The sequence below is a fragment of the Quercus lobata genome, chromosome 6, assembly GCF_001633185.2.
Source record: "Quercus lobata isolate SW786 chromosome 6, ValleyOak3.0 Primary Assembly, whole genome shotgun sequence".
Classification (NCBI taxonomy): domain Eukaryota; kingdom Viridiplantae; phylum Streptophyta; class Magnoliopsida; order Fagales; family Fagaceae; genus Quercus; species Quercus lobata.
In genome coordinates, this window is record NC_044909.1 from 38,986,837 (window position 1) to 39,003,439 (window position 16,603).

The 16,603-nt window shown below is 33.8% G+C and overlaps 1 protein-coding gene across 1 annotated transcript; it reads left to right on the forward strand.

Annotated features, from left to right (window-relative positions):
* Positions 1-3,058: 3,058 nt before the first annotated feature.
* Positions 3,059-3,730, forward strand: LOC115949579 (phytosulfokines 3-like). Its single transcript, XM_031066861.1, has 2 exons — positions 3,059-3,262; positions 3,388-3,730. Exons 1-2 carry the CDS (start codon positions 3,143-3,145, stop codon positions 3,523-3,525), a joined length of 258 nt encoding a protein of 85 aa, XP_030922721.1. The 5' UTR covers positions 3,059-3,142; the 3' UTR covers positions 3,526-3,730.
* Positions 3,731-16,603: the final 12,873 nt, after the last annotated feature.

A 16,603-nucleotide genomic window follows, 5' to 3' on the forward strand; every position in this document is an offset into this window, starting at 1 on the left:
CTTACTTATATTTGTTCCATTTCCTCGTGTGTTCTTAATTCTTCTTTTTTAAAATTTTGTATTAGTCGACTAACATTCTATAACCCATGTGAACAGCAATCTAGAAGGATAAATCACGAGCTTATTAGCATTTACAAGAATGGTTTTTAGTTTATTGCCATTTAGAGTATATATGATCCTTTTTATTTTTTGGGAGAAGGGGTTACATTCCGAGTTTCATATAAAATGATCTAACATTTGAATAATCTTTACAAATAATCAACTTGTATCTGCTAGGCTGCTATATGCTATATTTTATCCCAAAAAACAAAAAGACTTGGTCTAAAAATATCAACTGGTACGGCTTGTGATATGTCATTGGCAAAAATGACTTAAATATTGATATTAGGATCGTTCTTAAGTGATGCAGTTGTTTTCTTATAAGCTTTAAAACCAAAGATTTTCCCTCCACCTTTGGGGAAGGAGGTGAAGAACTGAAGATGCCAACTTGTATCCGACAGAAGCAAAAAAGAAAGTAGCATGCTCCATTTAAATATGAGAAGTGTTATGTCCACAATATTTTTACAACAAATTATGGGTAGTTAGTTATTATTAGTTCAAATTTGAATTTACACTAAGACTACTTTTTTAACCCAATAATAACAACCAGTAATCACCTGCTACTTAGGATTTGTTATAAAAATATTGTAGACATATCATTTTTATTTAAATATACATGATCTTACAATATTCAATAAAATTTAAATTAAATAATTATGATAATTACTAATATGAATTTAATAAAATTATGCTTTTATATAGTTAAACAAATAACCCAAACAATTAATGACAAGGCGTAAAATTGTGAGGCATCAAAAGTTAATGTGATACAATGCACCAGAAATGCATCAAAATTGTGAGGCATCAAATGTATTTGGTTCTATATGTTTTACTAGTCAATTACCCATGCAAAATACAATGCACTAGAAAATTCAACAAAATTTGATCTTCCCAATCTGTTTCCCCCATCCCTAAATTTAGAATTAGTTAATTATGGTAGTTATCAATAGAAGTTTATTATGATTATGTTTGTATATAAAAGTAATAATTATTTTCTTTTAGAAATAAACGCGCACACACATAAGGGGAGAGAATAGGGTTCTAACACAAAAATACATTACACACTTCACTTAAAAGTCATGATAACTTTTAAGGAGGGTGGCAAATTATACCACAAACATATGAAAGTAACAGTTTTTCTTTTTTGAGATAGTTTCAACCTATGACATGCTCCTGATAATTATTTTTTATTATCAGACCAAGACCCCAAATGATTTTTTGGTATAGGCGGTGATTGAATTTCATATTTTTTATTCGACGGTAAGAGATTTTACCAATTGAATTAAGTAGAACTCATAACCTATTCAAACATTTAAAGTATATATGATGTAAACATAGAAGGTTTGATTGGATTTTCTTTATAAATTTTTTTATTCTACCACCTTATGAATTGTGAATTATGGAATCTACCTCCTATTAAAATTGTTTTATTCTGTTTTAGTAACTTCATCACAGCATGTAATTGCGGAGGATTCCTCCCATTCTGGCTATGAAACCTTCTAGTGCTGACTAACTTTACTTTATTTCTTCTTCTTCTTTATTTTATTTTTTTTAGAGGAGACTAATTTTACTAGCTCACAAGGAAATAAAGTTAGTAATTTTGCTTTTGAACATAATGAGTTATCAGAGTGAGTGTTAGTAATTTATCAGAGTGTTATTTATTTATTTATTTATCAGAGTTAGTAATTTATCAGAGTGAGTGTTATTTATTTATTTATATTAAGAATAGAATGAGTTTTCAATTAACTAAACTTTTTATTTTCGAATATAGGATTTTGATTCAAATCTCATCTTGACTAGACGGTGAACAAACCCCATAAATTTTCAAAATCCTATCATATCTACCCAATTTTTTTTTTTTTTTTTTTTTTTAAAGTAAAAATGATAAAAATGTTTTGAGTGAGAGGGATAATTGTACTGATGCAATACCCTAGCTATTGCACTCAATCCTAATTTGTCGTTTACCACTAGTTTTAATTGCTTTACATTAGCAATATCATTTACTAAGTGTGGAAATTTCATGCTTGCACAGAAAATACAAACCATATTCACTTGATCAATTTCCTAAAAGTGCACTAGGTACCATCTTTAAAATGAACAATGAAATTTTTATAAGATAGGTAGATAGTAAAGGAGGGGAAGTAGAATTCAAATAAACAAACAAATCACCAGACTACCACTTGAACCCCAAATAATATGGTCAAGGTTTCACTTCTATAATGTACATGAAATGAGTCATTTTCACTTGTTCAATTATATGAAGAATAAAGGTTTTTTAGCCTAGTTATACCTTTGGCTTCCTCGAAGAGGTGAGCTCAAATTTGTCTAACCCACTCCTATGGAATGAGTGTATTTATATAAAGAAGATTAGAATCAAGTTTTATTTAGAACTCTTCTTTAATGTTGCCTCACTTAATAATTTTTTGCTAGTTTAATATTTTAAAAATAACATAATTGAATTATATATTCTCTATATTCTTAATACACAAGTTAAATTTTTACTATTTTTTTTGTCCAAAACTCCAAATAAACTCCAAATAACCTCTTAGAGATATCAATCAGCTGGTAATTGATTACGTACAGTTCATCCCATATCTATTAGGCAAACAAAGCATATTCCTAGCGTTATCAACGAGGGACTTCAGCCAAAAGTTTCTGAGTTTGTTTTCCTGTTAAATTTCAGTGGTCATTAAGTCTTTGACTTTTCTCCCTTAATTCAAGTATATACCCCGTATCTTTTTTTCTTTTTTTCCAGAAGGAAGTATATTACTATATTCGTATCCAGAAGGAAGTATATTACTTTATTCGTATCTTATATAAAATTAGAGTTTTTGGCCCCTAATATTCTGCTATATTGTTTATTAAAAAAAAAAAAAAAGTCTCCCTGTCCTTCCACACTTTCACACACTGCCTATCTTGGGCCACCTCCAATCTCTTCTATAAATTCAGTATCACACCCTCTATTCTTCTTGTCCCTCCCAAAGGCACATTCTATTGAAAGCCATACATTTTCCACATACTACAGTCTTATCGAAAGCCAAAGATGGCCAAGGTTTTCGCTACCCTGTTTATGTTATCCCTTGTTCTCTGCTCCACGACTCTCACCTATGCTGCTCGTCCAGACCCAAAATCGAACATAGATGAAACCACATCCCAAAATGAGGTTGGTCCAATTTGTTTACATGTTTCTCACATTTTGAGTCTCTTAATAAATAGAATTTGTATTGGGTTTTACGAGTTTTGATTCATGGGTGCTCTGTATTTTTTTTTTTCTTTTTTTCTTAATAGGTTGCGGCGGCACGTAATAGTCTTGAAGCATTGATTGAGAGCTGTCACATGCATGGACTTTCAGAGGATGAGTGCTTAGAGAGGAGGACCCTGGCTGCCCATCTCGATTATATCTATACCCAGAAGGACAAGCCATGATCCATGAAAATTAATTATGTACTACTTGTACAGTTCATGTGATGCTAATTATCACTACTAATAATATGACATTCTCTCCTCCTTTTGGGTGAGTGATACTCTCATTCCTAACTGTTTCTTTCTTGCGAGTCGGGATGTTATTTGGATTATAATATATGTATATATTTGTATATGCCCTATTATTATGTAACTTTTGCTTTGATATTGTTGACATGTTATTGGCTTGTTTGCAAGTTTTCAGAGCAGGGACATCACCCCTGCTGCTATTCATACAGATTTCTTGGTACTAAAATTTCTACCTTTTTTTCAACCAAAAAAAAAAAAAAAAAAAACCCTGTTGACATGTTATGAACAATTTTTTGTCAAAGGTTAATGATTATAAGAATTAGGGATTTAGAATAAGCACTTATAGGTTTAGGTATAATATTATATAACAAAGTCTACATACCTCAACTTCGGTTTTCAATTCACCAATGACTTTTTTAGGTCAATTGATAATTTTTTTTTTTTGGTATAAAAAAATTAATACTTCTTCATATTTCTAAAAGAAGATATTCAAGATTTGAATCAAAATTCTCCTCCGTAACCTACCTTGTATAAATAATAATAATAATAATAATAATAACAAAATGCAATTTTCCATTTTTCTTTCTCCTTCCTAAATTACCTTGGGTCCAAAAATCAGGATTTGTAATCTTCAACATTATAATGTTGGCTATAAATGGACCGCAATCTTTAAGATTTTTTATTAGTTAAATTAGGATGAATGGACAAACATTTTGAGCTTGGGTTCTCTATATGAAAAGAATTACTAGTAAATAATATCAATGAACTACAAAATTCTTGAAAAAATAGAAGTAGCAGTTATCATAGGATTACCCACCCCCACGGCCATTCAAATCCATTCGAGCTGAAATTGTTAATTCGAGAAGGACAACCAATTTTCCAACCCATTTTCTTGTAACATGTAATGATGTAAAGCCAACCTTAATTACCAGGGTCTGCCAACGCCTATAGCTAACTGCCGATTCAACTGTTTTTTGCTTTATTACACGCAAACATGAATCACCAAATAAGTAACTGGAAGAAGAAAAAAGTTATTGAGTTTAGCGGAACCGTTTGTGGATTTAATGCTAGTCTATTACTAGCCTCTTGTTCTTATATTCAGAATTCAATGTAAACAACAACTCGTATGAGTTCAGTTGGGGAAGATGAGATAAAACTTAAAGCTACTGGTGGTTGATATTGGTTGACAGTTGAGTAATAAAACATAAATTTGATTGCAACCTTTTAAGACTGTGAGTGATACTGAGGCATGCAAATCCTGCAAATAATGGAGCATCTTTGAAAGTCCAGCTATTATTAGCGTGAATTCTAGATTGAGATTCAGAATTTAAAGCTATATATAGTTCTACTTCTGGTGCTCTTTTTCTGCAATTTTTGCGTGTTGATTATATTGTCATGGGAACCTTCTATCACGAAAATTCCCTTCTAGAAAAGCTGAGGAGAATGCAGATTTCGGACCATCCCATTTATGGACCCTAGCCAATTAACTATCTAGCCCACTAGCTTTTGACTATCTTTGCACACTCAAAATTTGTGGTCCTTGTTCATTGTCTAATATCTCAATAATAAGTACCGGAGAAAGACATTAAGTACATCTTGTTTTAGGCATATTAAAGTCAACGATTATATGCAGCGGTGGAGCCAAAAATTGATTTTAAGGAGACAATTTATTACAAATGTATATACCGACATAGACATAGATGATAGATCTACATAGACATATATGTGTGTATTATAATTATATTTTTATATAATAATAAAAAAATGAGTAAGGAGCAACCTCATGAGTTGGCGTACATAATTGTTATCCACGATATATCAGTATCTCACACACACATTGGTATATATATATATATATATATATATATATATTGGTATATATATATATATATAATATTTTATAGAAGTATCATATACAGATTTTAGTCATGTCAATATGATGCCCCTTATTAGCTCTGCTGATAAAGTCTCTTATTCTTAAATAAAAAATCTAAAGTTCATCTTAGTCTGCACCAATAATTAATTATTATCTTGGCATGATAATAAAGACTAATTACATTATCTTGACTTGATGATATAGAATACCTTAAAAATAATAATAACTAGTCGCTAACCCGTGCGATGCACGGAAAAATTATTAAATACAATTTAAAATATATATTTTTTTATTAATTTGTTTTTGCTATTGGCAATGTTTTCTATTGTAATAGTTTGAAAATTTATTATAGGACAAAGTTTAACATGATTATATATTTTAAAAATCTAATCGTTGATTACAAATTCTTTATGGTAACATAAATAACCTACATTATGTAAAGTCAAATATGAAATTCAACTCTAAATTGTAGACTTAACTTGTAAACTAAATGACTGAATTCATTTGATAGGATTACTTAGTCTTTGAAATTATTATTAATTAATACTCAAGAACGTAAAAAGGGTCTATCTCCCTTGCCACAATATTTTGCAAGCTAACTACTTGAACTTTGAAACTCATGGTTCTCCCACTCTCCTTCATCTCAAGATCAAATTTGACTGAAAATTCCACCTCCTTTGTGGTGCCTTTGAACCAAAACAACACAATTGCTGAATGTATATTTGAAGGCACACTACAGACTACAATATATAAAAGCTAACATCTCTCTTTTTCTCTTTTTGCATCGATTAGTATGTAAAAAGCTACTCAAACATATCATTACCAGAATAGACTCTTTTATTTTATTTATTATTATTTTTTTTTTAAAGTATTACCAGGGAATAGACATAACATAAAATTGGATCAAGAAGGTGAAATCAACCAAGCTTTCACTGTTATTGGCAATATCATGTATTACTTACCTTCACACTCACTCTTGGTGATCAGTGTTGTTCAACTAATGCTTATATAGTTGTGTCAGCGACTCAGCACCAGATAGTAGAATGGTCTTTTATTGGGAGCAACGTTATGGGCAGGAAACATACAAAAGCTATGGTCACTACTTGGGTAGTTCAGATAGCCTATTAACAAAATCATATGGTAGGGGCTATGAGCTGTGGCTTCACTGGCTTGTGAGTAAGGTTCAATTTGCAAGGGCGGCCAAGTATTCAGGTTTTATGCTTGTGACCGTATGGGTCTCAGGTTTTCAGTTTAGGGTTTTTCAGCAACAAAGTCATGAAATCATGTAGTCTGGTTTTCAAAGGTGAATCGTGTGGTTTTTACTCAGCAAATTAAATAATTTTAAAAATTAATATGAGGTGTAAAATTATGGAGCTCCGAAGCATAATTCAGATTTTTTCGAATAGGGGAAAAAGAGAGTCTTTTGGGTAAAAATTGCAAAATTTAAAGTTAATTTGCATTATACCTACTGTTCAAAGTTAATTGGGGAAGTGAGGAGAGAGACTGAATTTCGGCAATGGCGTTGCCGAAATTCAGCCAAAAAAAAGCAGGAGAGAGAATACTGTTACCGAAATTCAACCAGAAGCAGGAGAGAGGAGAGAGAATAACAAAAAAGTAGGAAAGAGGAGAGAGAATAACCATTGCCGAAATTGTGGAGGAAATTTTTTTTTTTTTTTCCCCACAATTTCGGCAATGGCATTACCGAAATTGTGGGGAAAAAAATTTTTCCCCACAATTTCGGTAATGCCATTGCCCCCCCACAATTTCGGTAATGCCATTGACGAAAATGTGGGAAAAAAAAATAAAGAATTGGGGAAAAAAATTTTCCCTATTTGGATTACGGCAATAGCATTGCCGAAAATGTGAAAAAAAAAGAAAAGGATTACGGCAATGGGATTGCCGAAATAGGAAAAAAAAATTTCCCCTGTTTCCGTAAATGTAAATAAAAAATAAAAAATTAAAAAAAGAAAAAAAAAAAAGAAAAAGAGAAAAGGATTACGGCAATCCCATTGCCGTAATAGGAGGAAATATCTATTTCGGCAATAGCGTTGCCGTAAATGTAAATAAATAAAAAGAAATTGGGGAAAAATTTGAAAAAATAATTTCCCCTATTTCGGCAATAGCGTTGCCGTAAATATAAATAAATAAATAAAAAGAGAAAACAGCAATGGGATTGTCGAAATTGAGAAAAAATTAAATAATTTTCCCCTATTTCGGCAATAGCGTTGCCGTAAATGTAAATAAATAAATAAATAAATAAAAAAGAGAAAACAGCAATGGGATTGCCGAAAATGTGGGAAAAAAAAAAATTTTTTCCCAAACAATTTCGGCAATGCCACAATTTCAGCAATGCAATTGCCGAAATTGTTGGGGAAAATTTTTTTTTTTCCCCCACAATTTCGGTAATCCCAGTGCTATTTTTTTTTTTTTTATTTTATATTTACATTTACGGCAACGCTATTGCCGAAATAGGGGGAAATTATTTAATTTTTCCTCAATTTCGGCAGTGCCATTGTTGAATTGTGGGAAAGAAAGGAAAAAAGGATTACGGCAATAGCGTTGCCGTAAATATGAGAAAAAAAAAAGAAAAAAAAAGTACAAAAGGATTAAAAATAAAAAGGAGAGAAAACGGCAATTGGATTGTCGAAAATGTGGGAAAAAATAATTTCCCAATTTCGGCAGTGCCATTGCTGATATTGTGGGAAAAAAAAAAGAAGAAAAATTGTGGTAATGGTATTGTCGAAATAGGGAGAAAAAATTTGTGACAAATTAATTGTGGCAATGGTATTGTCGAAATAGGAAAAAAAATTTTGTGACAATCTAATTGCCGAAAATGTGAGAAAAAAAGAATTGTGGCAATGGTATTGCCGAAATAGAGGAGAGAGATATAAAAAAAGTACGCATATTATTCTTTCAATATATTTTTGACTGAACCAGTTTGGTTTGTCACGTTCTTTTAGAAATAGATAAGGATAGATTCAAGTACACTTTTTCTAAAGTGCACGCTGTAAACAAAAACAAAAAAAAAAAGTACATAGATTCTTATAGAACGAAAAAATGACTGATGTGCACGCTGTAAACAAAAAAAACAAAGAAAGTACGGATTCTTACCATAGAAAAGAAAAAATGATTGATGTGCACACTATAAACCAAAAAAAGTAAAGAAAGTACCTAGATTCTTACAATATAGAAGAAAAAAATTATTAATGTGTACACAGTAAACCAAAAAAGCAAAGAAAGTACATATATTCTTACACTACGGAAAAAAAAATGATTGATGTGCACGCTTTAAAAAAAAAAACAAAGAAAGTACATAGATTCTTACAGTGGACTTTCCTTCGTTGTAAACAAAAAAAAGTAAAGAAAGTAAACCAAAAAAGACAAAGATTCAATCAACCAATCACCTCAACTCCTCATCTCATTTGATTTTTATTCTCTGCAGAAAATATATTTTGCCACACGTAAATCTTTAACGTGATTCTTTTTTGTCTACTCCTCATCTCATCTCACCTCATCTCCATTCTTTTTTGTCTGCTCCTCGTCTCATCTGACTTATATTCTCTGCAGAAAATAAATTTTATCACATCTAAATCTTTCTTTTTTGTCTTTTTATTGTTCAATTGGTAATAAAAGAGAAGGGAAGTACATAGATCCGTATAGAAGGAAAAAATGACTGATGTGCACGCTGTAAACAAAAAAAACAAAGAAAGTATACAGATTTTTGATGTGCACAATATATATTGATGTGCACACTATAAGGTGTTATTGAAACCCTAAACTATAATGCACAATATATATATAGACACACACAGACACAAAATAAATAAACGTACACCCAAATCTAACTTGCAGTGCTAGAAAACATCATAGCATATGGAATTAGTACCATGTTCTTTCAAATAATACAAACTAACAATATGGTCCAACTCCTAAAAACATAATTAAAAAAAAAAAAAAACAACAGTCCAACCAATCCACTGAAGTAGATTGAATACTTATGTTGGGTCATTCAGTTTAGCCACTAGTGGAGCCAGCCACAGTTCGAGTGGGGCATGTTCTTCTATTATGGCCTTCTTGCTTACAAAGACTGCACAATGGCCTTGGTTGATGCTCTGCCCCTTCGTCCATTTCATTTCGAAGCCGAGTTGTTCCTGGTCGACCTTTTTCACGGCGCAGCTTGACATTAGGATACAAGACCGGGAAATTAGGCTCATTCCAATGTACACTGTCCGGAACTATGCGAAATCTAGGTGCATAACAAGCAACTTGTTCTTCCAAATGGTAGCAACGGTCGATATATCGCATTGCAGAGATGCCTTGATATTTACACACAGCAATGACATGTGAGCACGGAATCTTATAAACCTGCCATTTTTGACAACTACAAGTGTTCTGCCTCAAATTTACCTCATGACGATGATTACCCCTATATGCAGAGTTAGGGTTTATTGGTGTTCTGACTTCAAACAGACCATCTTCATGACTGAACACAGTAACTGAATGCTTTGGTGCCTTTTTTTCCCATTTATTGAATTTATTCTTTGCATAGGCCGTAATACGTTCACCGGCAGTAACCTCTGCACATGCCTTAGTATACCGATCGGTAAAGTAGGCGACACAACGATAGTATGTAAGTTCAACTAATGCAGTTATGGGCAGATTTCTAGCACTCTTTAGAATTCCATTGAAGCTTTCAGACAAGTTTGTGGTTATTGCCCCATAACGATGTCCACCATCGTATGCTAACGTCCACTTTTCCACCGACATTTCCCTTAAATACTTCTCACCATATGCACTTAATTGAGTAATTCTATCCCTGGTGATTTGATACTTTCGTAACTGATTCTCCATGCCTGCCCACATTACCATAGCCTTCAAGTTTTTATTCCCAATTTGTTGATTGAAATTGCTAGCCACATGGCGAAGGCAAAAACGATGATACCAACGTGTCGATTGACATATAGTCCGTATCGCTGCCATTATACCAGGATGACGATCAGATATGATACATAACCCTTCTTGATTAGTGACATTAATCTGAATACAACGCAAAAACCAATACCAGCTATCATCAGTTTCCTTCTCCACAATGGCAAAGGCAAGTGGAAAAAGTCTGTTGTCACCATCCCAAGTTGATGCAATCAGTAACGTACCTTTATACTTACCATATAGGAAAGTTCCATCTATACTAATCACTGGCCTACAATGTTGAAAACCTTCAATTGATGGACCAAAAGCCCAGAACACTCTATCGAATATCGCACAGCCTGGCATAGTAGCAGGTATTGTTCTCCAAATAACCCTGCTGTCCGGGTTTGAATCAGTCAAAGCTTTCAACCATTTTGGCAATAATTGGTAAGATTTGTCCCAATCACCAAACGCTCTACCAATTGCTTTCTCTTTTACCTCCCACACCTTGAAATAAGAAGGCCTATATTGGTACTTATTGTAAAGAGTCTGTTGAAGTGAAGCAATCTTTATGGTTGGATCATTTTTGACAACATCCCTCAACTCTTTCTCAATAACATGGGTGTCTAATTGCTCGTGATCTTGTGTGAGCGTAGACTCTGTACATGTGTGTGGACCATTGTACTTCCTAACCTCAAACAACCCATATGTAGCCCGGAAGCATGCTCGAAGACGCCAAGAACAATTTTTGCACCTTACAGACCAACATTCTGGATCTGACTCTCTTACACAAAATGTTTGGTTCCTTTTGATGTGATAGCGTTTAACAGCAGCTTGTAGTTCATCCTTATCGGCAAAAAGCAAGCCCACATAAAACTCTTGGGTAGGGTCCCAAATACTCTGAGTGGGCTTTTCAAATGGTGGGGTTGGATCAATTATATTATCCCACGTGTTCTGTGAAAAGCTTAGTGATGAAGGTTGATGGACTCCCATAGCTGGACTGCTTTCATGATTACCTTCATTTGGAGGCTCCTGTTCATCTCCAATATCATCAAGGACCTCATCGTCATCAAGTTGGTCATCACTATCCATAGTCCGCATCCTTTCTGATAATGTATGGACCGCATTTTCAGTAGTAGCAGCTATGCGATGTGTATCATTAGGATCATTAGCAGCTCTCTGAGAGGCGGTTTGGTCATACTGAGCTTCAAACTCAAAACAAGTAGTCTCTTGTGTGACATGCTCAGTTGGATTATCATAGTCAGCATCACTGTTGGAAATTGGCCGAGAAGGAACATGTTGGTCCTCAGTTGCAACATGGGTATATGGAGAATGATAGTTAGCACCGCCAATGTTGATTGGAGAATGAGCCGCATCTTGAGAATAATGACCAATATGAGTGGCATATGGATCATGGAAGTGCCCGCCATGTGAATAGTTAAACGATGCACTCGGTCCTTCGTTGGCATATCGAATGGGGAAAACATCTCGGTGGCTTCTTATAGGCTCTACACCCACGTATAACTCTGCACCTACAAATCCATATTGACGGTCTAACATATCGAATATTGCATTGACACCATTATCATCTGCTACCAAAACTTACTGGTAAGTCACAGGATGTGGATGACATTGAAATGGAAATCTATACCAAATAGTCAATTTTGAATCTTCTCTGTTTATATGAAGCGTGGATGCTACTTTATCACATAAATCTTCAAATGTAACATCCCGGCTTAATGGAAGCATAGAAGGAGGTGGCCCTTCGTAATAAACCCCATTTTCTCCATGTTTAATTATTCCACCGGAATGGATGAGAAAAATGAACAACTTTTCTGCCATCTACAGTAAAGCATAATAATAGTATTAATAAATTAACACAACACAACCATTACAATGCAATACAAGAAGGTAATCCATTAAAAATATTCACTGATAATTATAGTATTAAACATACGTGTATATTATAGGCTAACAAACTAAGTATTTCTTTAAGGAAATATACGTCAATTTTGAAATTTAGGCAAGAATTCATGGATAAATAATTTAAAACATATCATACAAATCAGTTCATATTGCAAAACACATAATACAGAAACAAGATTTGCATGAACAAATAATTTAACAAAAAAAAAATTTTCATGCTTAGCTATGCCCCTAAAACATATCAACATGAATATTATAAAAAGAAAAGTAACTACTTAAGAAATATAACTCACCTTCTAAGAGATAATGAACGGATAGATATTTGCAAGTGTTGTTACTTATAGTTGTTTGTAGAATATATGGCACGCATGATTTGAAAATGGTTGGTAAAATTATGAGGGGAACAAAAGTGGAGAAGAAGGTTGATGGAATTTATAGGGAAAAAAGAGTAGAAAATAAGAACGGTGGAAATTTCAGTGACATTAGTACTGTTTAAATAGGATGCAAGTTTCATATCAGTTAAATTCAGTGACATTATAGGGTACTTTTACCATAAAAGAACATGACAAACAAAACTCCTTCAGTCAAAAAAGTACTGAAAGAATCTCTGCAATGTCACAAATACTGAAAGAATCTCTGCAATGCCACTGCAATGCCATTGTACTTGAATCTATCCTTATAGGGTACTTTTTTTTATATGTGTACTTTTTTATCAATCTCTCCCCACTATTTCGGCAACAAAAAAATACTGAAAGAATCTCTGCAATGCCAAAAATACTGAAAAGAATCTTTGCAATGTCATTGTACTTGAATCTATCCTTATAGGGTACTTTTTTTCATATGCGTACTTTTTTTTTTTTTTTATATCTCTCTCCTCAATTTCGGCAATGCCATTGCCACAAACCAGATTAGATAAGGAGTTGAAGTGATTGGTTGATTGACTTTTTGTTTTATTTTTTTTACTTTCTTTGCTTTTTTTTGTTCACAGCGTGCACGTAAGAATCTATGTACTTTCTTTACTTTTTCTTTTTTTTTTTTGTTAACAGCGTGCACATCAATCAATTTTTTTCTTCTATATTGTAAAAATCTATGTACTTTGTTTGCTTTTTTGGGTTTACAGTGTACACATCAATTTTTTTTTTTCGGTATTGTAAGAATCTATATACTTTATTGTTGTTTACAGTATGCACATCAATCATTTTTTTATTCTATATTGTAAGAATCTATATACTTTCTTTGCTTTTTTTTTTTGGTTTATAGTGTGCATATCAATCATTTTTTCTTTTCTATTGTAAGAATCTGTATACTTTCTTTGTTTTTTTTTTTTTTTTTTTTTTTTTTTTTTTTTTTTACAACGTGCACATCAGTCAATTTTTTTCTTCTATAAGAATCTATGTACTTTTTTTTTTTGTTTTTGTTTACAGCGTGCACTTTAGAATAAGAATCAATGTACGAGAGGCTGTGGAGAATAAGAATCTATGTACTTTTTTTTGTCTTTGACACTTTTACGAGAGTTTGGAAGAGAGGCTGTGGAGAATGAAAATAAAAATGTACACCACAGTAGCCATCATGCAAAGGAAAAAAGATTTACCAAAGGAAAAATGTACACATTTCTTGTTTTCACAAAGGTCTTACGGTTAGTAGTATAATGTGCTATGTATACTATTTAGGCATAATATTTTTTGCTACAATGATGCATAAATAATGATAATACTTATTTTGGATCATTTTTAATAAACAGTCATTTTACATTGACTAGTGATTGCGACGATGAGGTACATTTAATTTTTGTTGCGTTCCACAACATGGAGGATGCCTATTTTCTCGTTGTGGGTACCTTCGTGCTTGCACAGGACTTCTCCCCATGCGCCTCGGCTGTGTTCTAATATCAACCTCCGTTTGATAATTACCATAGTCATCATCTTCATTATCTGAAGACACCTCCATCTCTTGGGTATCTTCTGCATCTTCCCCACTATCCTCATTTGAGGCATCTTCCTCAGAGTCTGTTACAGAGGCCTCTTCTTCGGAGTTTGGAGCACATACCCATGTATTTTGTGGTGTACAAAAATCACCAACATGAGGGGGTGGTTGGGAAGGTTGTGGTGTGCAGAAATCATAGTTGTACTGGCTATCTTGGTCATAATTGTATTGCCCAGCATAAGATGGAGGTGGCGATGGGTGATAGGAGGGAGGTGTTGAATTAGGTTGGGGATAATGGTCATAGCTAAACAAACCCTCAAATCCTTGTCCTATGGAAGTGGATGACCCAATTTGTTGATATAAATTCATGCAATACTCGTTGACATTAATTGGATTATACTCACTGAAGGTGGTTGGCTCATTACCAGCAAATGTTGATGGCCCAGCTTGGGTAGAGCTGTACATATTGTGTTGTGCGGAGGTGGATGGTCCGGCATCATCATTTCGGCATTGTCCACGTTGTACAGAGGTAGATGAGTGGGTTTCAGTATAGGTTTGCGGCTGTCTTCCTTGGCGCCTTTGTCGTCGCCCGAAGTTTGTCACCCTTTCAGTAGGGACGGAGGAAATATTTGTTTCCATTGATAACTTCAGTCGAGTAAGGCCCTCTACTATTGGTGGAAGGACTTGCTGTGCTGTGAGATCATTCCTCTGTTGATTTGCAACAGCTAAATTTAACATTTTATTGACCTCAGTTTGCTGCCGCAGAAAAAGGAAAATAACATTTATTAGTGCAGTAATATTGAAAAAGTGAAAATAATAATTTGTTATCAATATTAGTGCAGTATTTGGATGTGTAAATAACTTGTTATCAATATTAGTGCAGTATTATCGAAAAAGCTAAAATAATAACCTGGTATATATGGGCAGCCGCCTCTGGTGTTGTGAATAGGTGACCATTTTGCTGGTACCATGTTGCGTAGTCCACACTTGAATCAAAATGGTCATCTCCAACTAGAAGTTCAGCTCGCATATTCCAACGCTCGTAGTATTGGTCATGCTGCCTTCTCCAATTGACAGTGGACTTTCCTGTCAACTTTACACAATGCACAGATTTATCCAAATTGTCTGTAGGCCACCTTGGACATCTTTGCAACAACCCAAACTGTTGCATGACTCTTTCTGGGTGGTAATACTCTACAATTTGGAAGCACAGCAATGGCGCTGTTGTAGTCCATATATTTCTTTCTACAAGACACCATGGATGCATATAGTTATCGTATGGTGTCCAAACAACCTGCAATTTCAATTACAATAACTATGTTATAATCAATCAAGACAATAATATAACTAGTAAATTAACCATTGATGCATTGTGATATATTACCTGTTTATTATTATGTGTATCGTGATTAGAACGGTATGAACGCAAAACATGCGTTGGTGTATGAGTGAATGTTCTTTTGGTATCCCACCTATACACAATTAATGATTGTCATACAATATTTAGGGTTTGGAAGTATCTAGGATTACAAAATTGTATAGAAATAAAAAGTAAATATTATACCTGCAACCGTATGGGTCGTCGCCATTTAAATTTGTTGGATTTATTGGAATTGGGGTTAGATATGGAAGATGCTCCCACGCCCATAATTGTAATATGAAAACAGGACCTGCAATCTCTGTGCTTTTTTTAATAGCAGCAGTACACAGCTCTTTATAAAGGTAAGCTAGTGTAGCACTACCCCAGCTATATTCCCCAGCTACACCAAAGTCGTCTAACAGCTTGAGAAAGCAGCAATGCAATCTACTTTGGCTCTTATTTCCAAATAGTAAAGCCAAAACTTGAAACATGTATGCCCTAGCATGCTGTTGGGTTGTTATAGCATTGGCACCCTCTGGTAGGTTTGAGAATGTATCCCTTACCCATGTTATTTTAAGGCCACCAAATTTCAATGCTATTTCAGGTGGTGTCACCCCAAGTAAATTACGACATTCTGTACTCCAAGTCAAATTTATTGGCCCGCACACTGCATTGCCATCAATAGGCAATCCTGTAAGGATTGCTATATCCTGTAGAGTTATAGTCATTTCACAATTAGGTAGGTGAAATGTATGGGTACTAGATTGCCATCGCTCTACCAAAGAAGTGATAAGACTCCAATCAATATCTATATGTGGTAGGCGGGTAACACGGTATAATCTACATTGATGCAAATATGGGGCGATATGCTCGCCTAACTGCGGGAGGGGTGCAAACGATTGAGGTCGCACTCGTAAGGTGGAAACCTGAATTTTTGTTTAAAAAAAATATACAATGTTATATTGCTAATGTATAAATTATTTTCATGTAAATTGAATAATTGTATATATTATTAGGAC